General features: G+C 39.9%; 1 protein-coding gene across 11 annotated transcripts in view; it reads right to left on the bottom strand.

Annotated features, from left to right (window-relative positions):
* Window positions 1–13,265, bottom strand: part of rapgef2 (Rap guanine nucleotide exchange factor (GEF) 2) — a 121,711-nt gene that overhangs the window by 48,555 nt on the left and 59,891 nt on the right. For all 11 annotated transcript variants that reach the window (XM_031317180.2, XM_036004337.1, XM_031317178.2 and 8 more), the window contains 2 exons: window positions 9,524–9,599; window positions 7,178–7,345 (listed from right to left, as the gene is read on the bottom strand). In XM_031317180.2, coding sequence (XP_031173040.1) covers window positions 7,178–7,345; window positions 9,524–9,599 — 244 coding nt within the window. The remainder of the gene's footprint in view (window positions 1–7,177; window positions 7,346–9,523; window positions 9,600–13,265) is intronic.

Raw genomic sequence — 13,265 nt, 5'->3', positions numbered from 1 at the left:
CAAAAACTTACATTATGCCTACTGAGAATACAAACTTTTATTAATGACTTCCTATGGCAGACAATTCAACTCATGTCAATGTTCGACCAACGCCTTGAAACAAGTTTATTTGTACTGACAACAAATATTATATTAACCTACTGGCAGAATCCCATTGTTCTGGGACTCAGCAGATTGATTCATTTTCAAGGTGAAAATTCTACTTTCTAAGTGCTCTCATAGCCAAGGACAGGTAGGGAACACACAGACACACACATTATTATTCTGGCTTGCACATGCATCCATTCAGCATGCCTGCAGATTACTGAACATATGACTTTAACTTCTGCACCTCCTCATTACCACTTCAGGACATTATTCAACCTCTAAACAGACAATAAGACTCTGATTATAAGGTGCGATGTGGGGTGGTTTTAAAAATCACTTTATCTTTTCCAAATTAACTTTGAAAGCTTTGACACAATTACCTTTAAACACGCGAGACAATAGTGGAGAAATCCCTGAGCCTCAATCTCATTCCTCTACCAGACATAATTAAAATTTAGCCTGTTTCTACATGAAAACAATCACACGTTGCTCGTTGCTTTGCCAGGTTGAATGATCCTACTAGAGATTCTATTTTTCAAATCAGTCAGCCAGAGAGAGAAAAGCTAACTTCAAAGTAAAGAAAATACTTGAATTTAAGCTCACATATACCAAGACAGTACTCTGCACTTTAGCTGCTTATGCTAACCGAGCTTTACGGGCTAGATGAGCTAATTCAATACACAATATTATTGAATGAATAGCTGGATATTTTGGGAAATACACTTATTTGATTTCTTGCCTTCTCTAGTTAGATGGAAAGATCAATACCATGTTAAAAAAAAAAGCCAGCAGCCGGTTAGCTTAGTGTAGCACAAAGACTGGAAATAGAAGGAATCAGCTAGCCTGGCCCTATAAAACCACAAAATATTTTTATACTCTGATTTGTGAAGAGATTTAAACAAATGAGATATCATTTCTTAATTAGTGAGCTTTAGAGGTGCTGGTAGGCTGATTTGTTACCTTTGGACTGACCCAGACTAGCTGCTTGCCCCTGTTGTTACATAATCTAAGCTAGCCCGCTGGCTGTAGCTTTATAATATAGACATTACAATTTCAGATCTTGTGCATTGAAAGTTCACTCTTCTGAATTGCACATTTGATACAAATGCAATTCATTTCTCAGCCCTAATAACAGGTTAGTCAACAGTGGGAGTAAAGTTAATGTGAAGTGAAGCTGTGCTATAAAGCAACCACATACAATAATACCCTGTGGAGACTGCCAATCTTTGCATTCATTTACTACAATTATATTGTTGTCTCAGAATCATCTCATACGGATGTTTTATATTTAAACGTGATCACGGAAGGTTTGTGTCATGTGGATGCACCGACAGAATTGTTGTCATTACTTAGAATTCCTCATGGGGGAGACAGAAACTATGCACTATAACTTTAAGAGCTTTCAAACATAAATACTTGTCAGAGAAACTGATGAGGGAATCACGCTTATCTGCAGTAACTCCCCTTCCATATATATCTTAAAGCAATTAAAAAGTAGTCAGAAGTTAAGTGAGCAATGTCATTGTCAAGGACACTCCAACAGAGCACGGTTGCTGATGGGCACATTGGCTGTTACAGAGATTAAACCAGTGACCTCTGATTACAGGGGGCGGCCTCGCTAACCACCAGGCCGCCCGGGTGGAGGAAAAGGGTAAAAGGAGTATTGATTGTCTGCCTCCTGCTGCTTGTATAATTATAGAACAGCTGTTTGGAGTCTTGGATGCCCTACTGGCCAATGAGTAAACCCAGAGAAGGAATATTACTCATCTGCTCAGAGAGTTTGGGGTATCTGGGGCTAAGGAGGAGTTCAAAAGAAAGCAGAAGAGACGAGAAGGAGGACCAAAGGGCCCTGATGGCAGCCACGTCAACATTTTATTTCAAATTGAGAGACAGCACAAGGAGAAAATCTGTGTGTGCGTGTGTGTGTGTGTGTGTGTGTGTGGGCAGCAGCAAATGGCTGTTGATATTAGAGTAAAAGATAGCATGTTTGAGATAAAATTCAAAATTAAGAAGAACTGAGAACTGGAGCTTATGAGCCTTTGCGATGGAGAATACGCAAAAATCAAGTGTGTGTGTGCGCGCACGTGCATGAGTACACCACTGAGAGAGAGAGAGAGAGAGAGAGAGAGAGAGAGAGAGAGAGAGAGAGAGGGAGATGCTAGAAATAACTGCTGTCCATTTGGAATAAGGCACCCAAGTGTTAACCGACTGCTCTGAGCACACAGGAGACATGTGTTGAATCATAAACACTCTCCTCTTTCACTGCCCTGATTTATCCAGGACCCCTATATGAACACAGAAATGTATTTTAATATATCTATCCTAATCCTTTTAAATTCCTGGATCTCTGCTTCTAATGATGGCAAACTACAAATGTAAGCTCAAACTGACAGCTGTGTTCATTTTCAGGCATTTTAGATATGAACATCAGCTACATGATCCCTCAAGTAAAATGTGGCATTTTTCACATAACAAGATACATTTAACAAGAAGAAGAGCATAACTTCCTTCAGATACATGGAGATAAATCTTCACGCATAGACAGAGATAGAGGTAAAAAAAAATAAAAGAGGATTAACCTTCATTCTACTTCATAGATTCATTTCAGACAGACCCTTCATATCTTCTGGTGACAGTTCTAATCAACAAAGACTAGAACAAAAGCAAAAGCATTTTTTAAGCTCCTCTTGCTCTGAATCAGCCTCACAAGAGACCTGAGGGTACATGAGACTATTGGCAACAAATCTTACAAAAAACTTATTTAATTGCCGTTTCATGTTGCCATTATGTTGTTGAGTTGTGAAGCATGTTAATGGATTTCAAGAAAAGTTCAAGACCAATAGACATATTGTAACCTTAACCAGCTAATGAAACAGTCTATGTATCCAACAAAGACTATCCCACACTTATTCTCTCTCCAGTGATAACTGTAAAACAGATCCAAATGAAGCCATTCATTTGCATGAATATAAGGCCAGACTCTGTATTTAAAAACGTTCAAGAAATAACTTGAATTATGTTTGAACCCTGAAAGCCAAATAATCCTCACTTCATACAGAAAATAGCAAGTAGGGGCCGGGCTGAGCTGTGTGTGTGTCAGCACTCCCAGTGGGAGTTCCACCGCTGGGTTACAATTACATTTATATTTTAGGTATTAAGCTGGCACTCTCCAGAGCAACTTCCAATGACTGAGCACGTTCATTGTGTTGCTCAGGGACACACAACTGCTCACAGACACTCTGCCCACAGCAGGGATCAAACCTGTGACCTTATAGTTACAGAACACTTTCTCACCAACAATGGACCATTTTCACAGCAGACATTTTGACTTGTCATAGTAGGAAAAGCACAGCTGAAATTGATAACCTTAATGATGGCTCAATTCCATCAAGTGTCCCAGTAAGCTATTTCAGTGAGTCAGCATGAACAACACCAGGGCCTCTCCTAAGTGGAATGCAGCCACCATTAATGGTTTTCAATACACCTGTGCTTTTCCTACTATGACATGTCAACATGTCTGCTGTGAAAAAGGTCTATGAAGGCCACTCTGCTACTGGCAAAGCATTAGCTATTTCAGGATTGAATGCAATACTAGATGATGGAGGCTGGCCTTGGTGTATCCCATCTTATCATGTTCACAGAAGCAGAGCTTAGCTGTTAAGTTTTAAATGACAGGTTTCACACTTAATAATACAATGAAATAACCTAATCTTCAAATAACCAACAATTTAACTTTGTTTCCTAACATGTTTTCTCTTCAAATGCAACATTTGTAACTGAGTTCATTTGCTCAAGTACTGTACTTAAAGTTTTTTTTAAGGTATTTGTAAAATATGTTGCATTGTTACTGAATTAACTACCCAACACTATGGTTAAAAGTAACTAACAGCTACAACAATGCTACCAACATATAAATGCATCAATAATAATAATCCAATATTAAAATATTTACAACTCCGACCAGGGGGCCACAATGTGTACGGCATAATGACTTTTAATTTGGACACATTTTGAAGATAATACTGTAGTTTTACCTAGTAACATTTTGATTATAACAATTTTACTTGTAACAGAGTATTTTTAAGTTGTGCTATTTATAGCTTTACTTCAACAAAAAGATCTTCTTCCAACACTGTTTATTCCCTTCATACTAAGAAGGGTATTATGGTCTGCCAGCATCGTCCTGTCTGTGACATGAATTAAGATAAAATCCAATATTTGAGATATGGCTTAAATAAAACAAGAGCTGAAACAATTGGTTTATTAATCAATCAGCAGAAATTAATCAACACCGTTGATAACTGATTAACAATGTAAGTCACTTATCAAGCAAAAATGCCTAACAATCACTGGTTCCAGCTTTTAGCATGTGAGGATGTGCCATCTTTCTCTGTTTTTTAGAATTGTACATTAAATATCTTTGAGTTTTGGACTGGACAAGACATTTGAGACATCAACTCTCTGCAAAGTTGTGATGAGCATTTTTTCAGTATTTTATGTCATGTATAGACTAAACAATAAAAAAAAAACAATCAACAGAGTAATCAACAATGAAAATAATCATCTCAGCCTGAAAGATTTGTCTAGAGTATTTCTCACGTTCGAAGAGCTTTAAAACCTTCAGATCAGTGGCTCCTCTGATGTTTTCGTACCTCTCATCACATCTGCCTTCATAGGAGTGACTAAGCTGAATTAAAACCTTGCCTGCTGGAGAGATTTCCTTTCTTCAATCCCAATTTTCTCCTTGGTGCATTTTTCACCTCCTAAATACGCCTTGGGGTAGGAGGGAGGAAAATCTGAGCGGTGCCTGGCATTCTAAATGCTGGAGATTAGCTTGCTATGTCAGCTTAGCATCCGCCCAGATTCAGCTTCTCTGTCGCTCTGCTCCCCTCCACCCCTCTGTCAGCAGCAGCAGCAGCAGCAGCATACTGCACTCATGTTAAGTTAGCTCCCTTTCCTACTGTACTTCTAAGTGCACTCGAGCAGAGCCCATTTGGGACTGCTGGTTGCCATGGCACCTGCTCCATCCTTCCCACAGGAACGGTACTAGAGCGAGGAGAGTTGAGGGTGTGACAAGAGATGTCGGGCCATGCGAAAGTTCAGTGCAGTCTTTTGAAACAAAAACACAGCAAGTCTAAATTTAGGAAACAGGGTGGGGCTGGAGGGAGGCAGGAGGAAGATGACGTTTGCAGCATTTTCCCCTTTTTAAGCGTGATTGTTTTACAATGTTCCAAGAAGAACTGGGTACACTGACAGAGCCCCCGCGGGAACGCCAGGAATGCAGTGAAATTGTGCAGAACAGGAAATGCTGTGTGTAACAACTGCATGCTGGGTATTTGCATCATTAGTGTGAAAATGCTGTGCTTCCTATTCCCAGGGAAAGAAAGCACAGAGGGGAAGAGTCCTGGCGCAACGCAACGGGGAAACTAACTCTTTCTCTGCTGGAGTCGAATCCCTTCACATGGTTAAAGTCAATACTCGCATCACACAAGTATGCACACTGTGATTGGATGAGGCTTCACTGTCAGAGCACCAAATCCCATTTCTTCTTTCATTCTGCCATCCATCTATTTTTCAACTATATATAAAACAGAGTTTTCTGACTTGTCCAGCCACTAACATGCCGAAACAGGATTTAATTAGTAGAAGTATTGTCTAAGAACTGTTTCTCTTCTTCCTCCTCCATTTCCTCTCTCTACATAGTTCTGATGTAAACAACTATGAAATCACAATATACTGTATTCACATCGTCAACTGCTGTCCTCTGCTGCATCTTATGTACGGCAAAGAAATTGCCTGTAATTTTCCAAAGCAAGACATTTCAGAATCATATTTTGTCTTCATAAATGAACAGATTATCTTTATGTAAATTACATCTTAATAGTGCTGGAACGTCTTCTAAACAGTCTCACTTTTTCCAGGTTAACCTGTAAATAAATGCCTTTACAAAATGGCACTACTAAAAGATATTTTGTTTTTATATGTTTAATTTAAATGTTCAACAGTCAACGGAGATACACCAGTATGCATGGTGCTGTGCAGTTCTTTAAAACTGTGGAATTCAACCTTTTTGGACTGTGACTCCATTACATGAAGCCATGCTTATGAGAATTGTGAGGTCAGAGGATGTGTGTAAAGTTGTGCACTACTTCACAAGACAGAAGCAAATATTAGAGAAAAGTCCAAAAACGGACCGAATTGCATGTAGCAGAGTTTCGATTTTTATTATTTTCTACCACAAAAATCGTCTTGGTTCAATGATCATCAAACAGCAACATGCATTTGAGGAAAAGTTTAATTCTCTAGGGCACATTTTACCTGTAAATCCAAGGAATTGTTACATGTATAACATAATAATATAACATAAATGTTATATTATGTTATATAACACCTTGAATTTGCTTTGGAATATGCTGACATTTTAATCATCCTCATAACTGCAGAGACAACTTCAGACAAGTGATAAATCGAAGCACTGGTGAGGAGTGTGTTATGGTGCAAACGCTGAATAGAAAAGTGCTAAAAACCTCAAAAGAATTCACATCAGAAAGCTTTTCTGACAACAATGAGAAGCACAAACAAACAGATTTTCGAAGACGCACGTATAGCGCAGAGAACCTACAGTATTAAGGATGCTCAACAAACTACAAACATTTATTACAGAGAGGGTATATCGACACACTACAGCCAGCAGAAGCTTAAAAAAAAACATTACACGCAAGTGTAGCCATGGTAATCTAGCAAGGATGGGTAAAACAACAATTAAACACTATAGGGAGGACAGCTCAGTGCAAAGATTAGGAAAACAGGCTCGAAAATGCCCCTTTAGGGGACATGGGTACCCTTCCCCAGGACACCAGACATCAGACATCAAAACAGAACAAACTACAACTGAGGGCCAGCTATAGCACAGAGAGAAAACACAAAGTCGTGAAACAGGGAAGACACATGTTCAGCTTCGATCTGAAGCAAGACTGCACAACAGGTTCTCAAGAAGAAGCACGCCACAAAAACAAGAGCAACGCTGAGCGCACAGCGATCCACCGCAGCGAGGGTAAGCACAGAACTGTAGCACAGGGCTGCAACTCACCGTGTGGTATCCCCGGGCTATGGGCGGCTTTCCGGTGGGGTACGGATCCACGGTGTCGATGATTGTCTGCCGCTCCCCTTTCTGGTTGATCTTCCGAAAGCGCCGACGGGACTGTCTGTGCGAGGCTTGCCGCTGAAAGTACTCCTCATTTTCATCCATATAGTCCACCTGGAAATGATAGTGAAGGAGGGATACAGCGTGAGGGGGGGGTGGGGGAGTGGCTCTCTTCATCTTCATTCACGCCCCCAAAACACACACACACACACACACACAATCCCCAAAAACCCAACCTCCTATACTCAATCTACAATTCCTCCCACCTCCACCTCTTCCCTGCCTCCCGCCCCTCTCATTGCGTAATAATAGAAGTGTGTGTGGGCTGCACACCTACGTCAAAGGGTGCTCACAACACGAAAAGAGAGACAGAGGGAGAAAGAGCATGAGGTATCTGGAGTGAGATGGTGAGATTGATTGACAAGACGGTGATAAACAGAGATGGAGTCTGAGAGAGTAAAAGACGAGCTGATGAAATAGACACACTCTCAGCTCTCTCCGTCTCTGTTAGACGTATTAACCACAATTAAATTACATGTTTAAACACGATAAAATCTATGTTTCCATTTTTAATGATTTGAAGGCAGGAAAAAAAGGAACATTTTCCAAGTGGAAACTGGCAAAGAATGCCACTTCGACAGAGCAGGCAGTGAAGTTATATTCTGCAGTTTTCTATTCTAAGTATTATTGGTTAAATAGGACCACTCTGTTGCCTGGCGGCTTTGGGTCATGCAGCTGGAATGACATATTTAAGTTTCTTTTTTCTTCGTCTTGGACCCATTCCTCCTCTCACTCGCTACTTTCACTGCGGCTTCACATTTCACATCGCGCAGCCTTTGGAAGTACACCACAAAAATCTCTCTCTCTGCCGTACCAACTGCTGCCATGACAACGGCAGGGGAGCCTTGTGTGATCGAGAGCATAAGTGTGATTGTGTGTCTAATTGCAAATCTCAGAGCAATGCGTGCATGCATGTGTGTGTGTGTGTACAGTACGGACATGTGAGCGGCTTATTATTTCTTTTCTTTTGAAGTGTTAGCCGCTTTGGTCATATTTGTAACTGCAAGTGTGCATCATTTTGTGTGTAACTCAAACTTGTAGCAGGGGGGTTTAATCCATACGTATCTATATTTCAGCAGCACAAAACCTTCCTCAGTAATTACAGGGCGGGTTGGCACCTATTATAGAAAAAGGGGGAAGGCCAGAAAGTGTCTGCAGCGAGCAGAGCAGAGGGTGTTATTACCGAGGGGATTGTGAGTAGCTGATACAGGCTCAGTTAACAGAAGCCCCTCGTTCTACGATGCACACTTATGGAGACACAGCAATTACAGGATGTGATGTGATGTGCTGTGGCTGCAGCAGTGCCAACTAGTCGTTATTATATACTGTTAAGACGTGGGTTATATTTCACGTCTTGCTTTTTTTTTTTTTTTAAAAGATGACAAAGGGGCGGATTTTGTATGTGCTAGAGATGGTGGAGAGTGAGTGTGTAGGTGCATGCATGTGTGTGATTTTAAGGTGGCAGTATAATATGCTCTAAACCAAATCCAAAATGAACATATAAATGGTCAGTCAGCCATCTAAATGGTGACATGTTTTATTTGCCACAGTGTGCACAGTTTTGCTGGCTGAAGCAGTCAGTATTTTTTTAAGTATTTAAACAGCTTTGTTCAGTCCCGCAACACACTGTTGCCTGCAGCTGGCCAACAAATTATTAATCATGTTAATTGTGTTCTGTGTTCCTCTTTCAAGATGAATCTGTTCGAGGATGGATTTGTGAAAGTTATAAATGATAGGACACGTACACTTACAACCATGAAAATAGATTATAAAACACCGCATTTTTCCTCTTATATTATACTGTATATCATTCATCTCAATCATTCTGTTACTACAAAGTGTGGTTAAGGATGAATTGAAATGGTTTTAAGGTTGGATGTTTTAAGTATTTATCTCTAGAGTTGTAACGATTAGGCGATTAATTTTTCAAGGAAAAATGCAAAAGATTCTTTAGTTCCAGCTTCTCAAGGGGTAGAAGGGTAGGGTGAGGGTATGCTGTTTGTCTCTGTCTAATGTGATATCAAACGGAATATTGTACACCGTACGGTGTGTGGACACCGTAAGCAGTAAGTGAGATAGGCCTCTATGGTTTATAAAATAACAAAATAGGTTTTGGGCTATAAGTGATAGAAATTATCATTTGGGTGGGAAAAGCTTTGTCCAAATATAAATAACCATTCTATTTCATGTGTTTGACACTTGTGTGCTAAAAGTCTGAAAAGCAGGACTCACCACAATCATCTCTGAGGGTTCCAGGACGATGCACTCACATCCACGCCGCAAGCTGCCTGCTGATCGCTTCCCAAAACTGGATTGGAAAAAAGGAATTGAATAAAATGATGAGAAACAATCTAATACAAACATCTAATAAAATCGGTGCAGTCTAATGTGTATTTGAAATCTGTAAATGGTATGTTTCTTTTGAGTTTGGACTCTCACACCGACAGCCAAGAGGCACAGACAGATCACTTAAATGTCTGAGTCTATAGGTTAGTCTCTGCCCAACAATTTAAATATGCAGTATGGAATTTCTGTATAAAATGTTGAACAGAGCAGCATTGAACAAACAGTTCCTCCTTTCAGCTGTGACCACTCCCACCTGGAGGGAAACACCCGCCTCTGGAAAAGTCCACTTTCATGACGTCACAGTTTGTACAGTATGCCTCACTCCTAATGAGGGGAGGACCGGGGAATATTAAAAGCAGCAGAGACCAAAATGTCTCTAAGAAGGGCAGCAGCCATGGAAATTCTGAGCATGAGGAGATCCAACTTGTGGGTTTGGTGAAGAATGCAGCCTTTGTCCAGCAACCGACCTCAATGCAGAGACACAAGGACTTCCTTGTTTTTTTTTTATTTTTAACATCTACATCTTTCGGTTCAGAATGTGACCCACATCTCGTTGGTTTGTTGATTGCTTAGTAAGATAAACTCAAGTGATTCTAAAGAACAGACCGCTGTCGAGTTTGTGTGCCTGCCTCGTGTTGTTTTGCATTATTTAGATTCACTAGCTGGGAATTTAGACCAGCAAGTGAGACGTTCATCTTTAAATTTACATTGAGTCAAGGTGGCCTGGAAGCTGACAACATTTATTTATTCATGTTTTAGAGCTGAAATGATTATTACATACAACATGCATACAATTGAACAAACTACTATAACAATCTGCAACTATTCTTTTTAATTTAATCATTCATTTGTATTTTCTTATTTTATTTCTCACCTTCTAATTTCATTTCCATGTTCTATTTAACTTTTTTAGAGCTTCGACAATTCATTGATTATTCGATTAGTGAGTCACAAGAGAATTAACTATTTTGATAGTCAATTAATTGTTTTAGTAATTTTTTTAAAGTTTTGCTGGTTCCCGCTTCTCAAATATGAAGATTTGCTACTTGTCTGTGTCAAATATGACAGTGAATGAAATATCTCTTGGACTGAAAGAAGCAATTTATGGACGTCTTTTCAGGCTCTGAGAAGTTGTGGTCGGCATTTATCACTAGTTCTTGACATTTAAAAGACTAAACAATAAATCCAGAAAATAAGCGGAAGATTTATCACCAATGGAAATGATCTCTAATTGCAGTCTTTATCCTTGTGCCTTGGATTAACTAGCTGTTCTTTCTCAAGTTATAAACTGGGTCTGTTGAGGCCTTTTATTTTTACTTCACTATGTAACTGAGACAAACTGAGTAACTGCAGGAGTAGAAAGTTCTCCTCAGTGCTCACAGTGAAGTGAGCAGGGAGTTCAGGTGTGTAGCTACCTGCGTTGAAGCTTTCATCAATCACACAGGTGCAGACCTCAGGCACAGCATGGTCTAAATGCTTTGGAGCCCAGGGCTTGTGGCTACATGTTGTGGCTGCAGCTTGGGCAGGCTGGAAAATAACTACAGCCAACTGCAAACCTGGCGATACTCCTGCAACTTCGACAAAGAGCAAATAATGATTTGTGTGGTGCCTTTATTTTCTAAAAGTCCATTTAGCTTGCTTTGCTTTTCTCTTTCGTGCCTCCTTTCACAGACAAGCCTTTGTTGGGTTTTGTGTTTTTTCCTCTTTTGTCAGCTGTTGTGTTGTTTCTCTGCCAGGGCTGCAATTTTACTTGACTAATTTGTCAACTTTCTGATGCCTCTTGACTAGCACTTTGTCAAATAAGTCCACATGATTACAGTCAACTTCTGCTGAGAAGCATAAACTGAAATCAAAGACAAGGCGAGTGACTGAATTGGACCACAGCAAGCTCAGCGCATAAAAGCCAGTGAGGGGGTTAATGCTGATGGTTGCTGTTTCCTTTGGCCGAGCTTCAGTTTAATGCGTTTTAACTCTGCTTGTATCCCCGACATACACAAGCCTGAATTCCACCACAGGCTCAAACAGAGCTACAGTATGGAGAGCTCAGTGTTTTCTCTCACAAGAAGACAAACGTAATTCTTTTGCAACTTATTTCCAAAGATGATTTGTCAGCTGGGCAGCAGCTTCAGAGAAACGAGTGCTTTTGATCTGGTTTTACAGACATTTGGAGTCGGTACCATCTCTGATCCTGTTGAGCCTCCCTTGGCTGGCTCTACTTTGGAAAAGCGAGTAGTGATTCCACCCATTACGCATCGCAAAACACGTTAGGCCACCAAATGCAAACACCAAAGTGACATGCTCAATCATGTTCCTCCATTACATTCCTGGCATTAGTAATCCAATCCTCCATTTTGCAGGAGGCAAATGCCACTGGCAATGTGAGATATTAAAGAAGGGATTATGGAAGTGGAGAGTGAGGGGGTGGGAGGGTTTTTCTAACAAATGTGTCTTGTTTGGAGATTAAAGCCTCCACTGCTCTATGACTAGTCCTGAGCAAACATAAAGTGTGAGATCTGCTGTGTGGGTGAATGCATATCAGACAAGAAATGGGTCTAAAACGAAAATGTGATTCTCCCAGTGGATGCTTGGTTGTTTTTGGGTGTTGGCATCTTTGCAGCAATCAACACCGTAACACTGCAAAGTTTGACCCATGCAAACACAGTATGTCATTTTTATTAGCTCTACTAATGCTGCCGAAGTGTGTGCACAATTTACTTGCCATTAATAATTCAGCACTGAGACATTCAGGTCCAGAAAATGATGTAAGGTTTGTGCTTTCTTTCCCGAGAACTACAGCGTGTGTTGGCTGACAAACTTGCAAAACCAGATAAGAAAAAGATAAGAAATGTGCCAGATGGTTGAACCCGTATGCAACTCATTTATAACAGAGCACGGCACGAGCACAGATTCTCGCTGTTGCACTCTGCACACCAAAATACTGTTGTACATATATATATGTGCTGTGTTCAAACCATTTTATATAACAATGTTAAAAAAATCTTTATCTTCACTCCACTCAATTGTCCCTTCAAGGGGAATTCACTCTGCATAAGTTATTAAAAATACAACAGACAACATGCGGCACATTAATAGATAAAGACGCAGCACATATAGACAGAAAAACCTCCAAAAACCACTCATCAAAAAAGAAACAAGCCAGAAATGTTAAATCAACAACTTTGCAATATAAGAAAGGCTACAACATGACATAAAAAATTACTTTTTGTACAGCAGCTTAATGCCCCATTTATGTCATACCAGAGTTTCCCTAATTACCAGTTTCTGACTTCTAAATAGCATTTACGTGAACATCCAAGTCGTAATTATGACTGATTTTTATGAAAGCTCAATATATTCAAATTGTCACTTTATGATATGGAGAGTAAAAACACAGAAATCTTTCCAAACCCATAAGACAAAACATGGTTTAAGCTTTCATAGTAAAAAGGTGAAAGCTGAAACACTTCCTTTAAAGGGTGATTTTGTCCATAATGCACCTGGCTTGTTGTAGCACTTAAAGATGACATGCAGAAGACACCGTTAGGTCACTAACATGTACTTTCATAATGTTTCATAATGTTTTACAAACTTTACGTTAACAAAACTCCTCGAGAGCACAGATCCAATG

The sequence above is a fragment of the Sander lucioperca genome, chromosome 1, assembly GCF_008315115.2.
Source record: "Sander lucioperca isolate FBNREF2018 chromosome 1, SLUC_FBN_1.2, whole genome shotgun sequence".
In the NCBI taxonomy this organism is placed as follows: domain Eukaryota; kingdom Metazoa; phylum Chordata; class Actinopteri; order Perciformes; family Percidae; genus Sander; species Sander lucioperca.
Note: the sequence above shows the minus strand (reverse complement) of the source record. Positions and strands in the feature narration are given on the sequence as shown.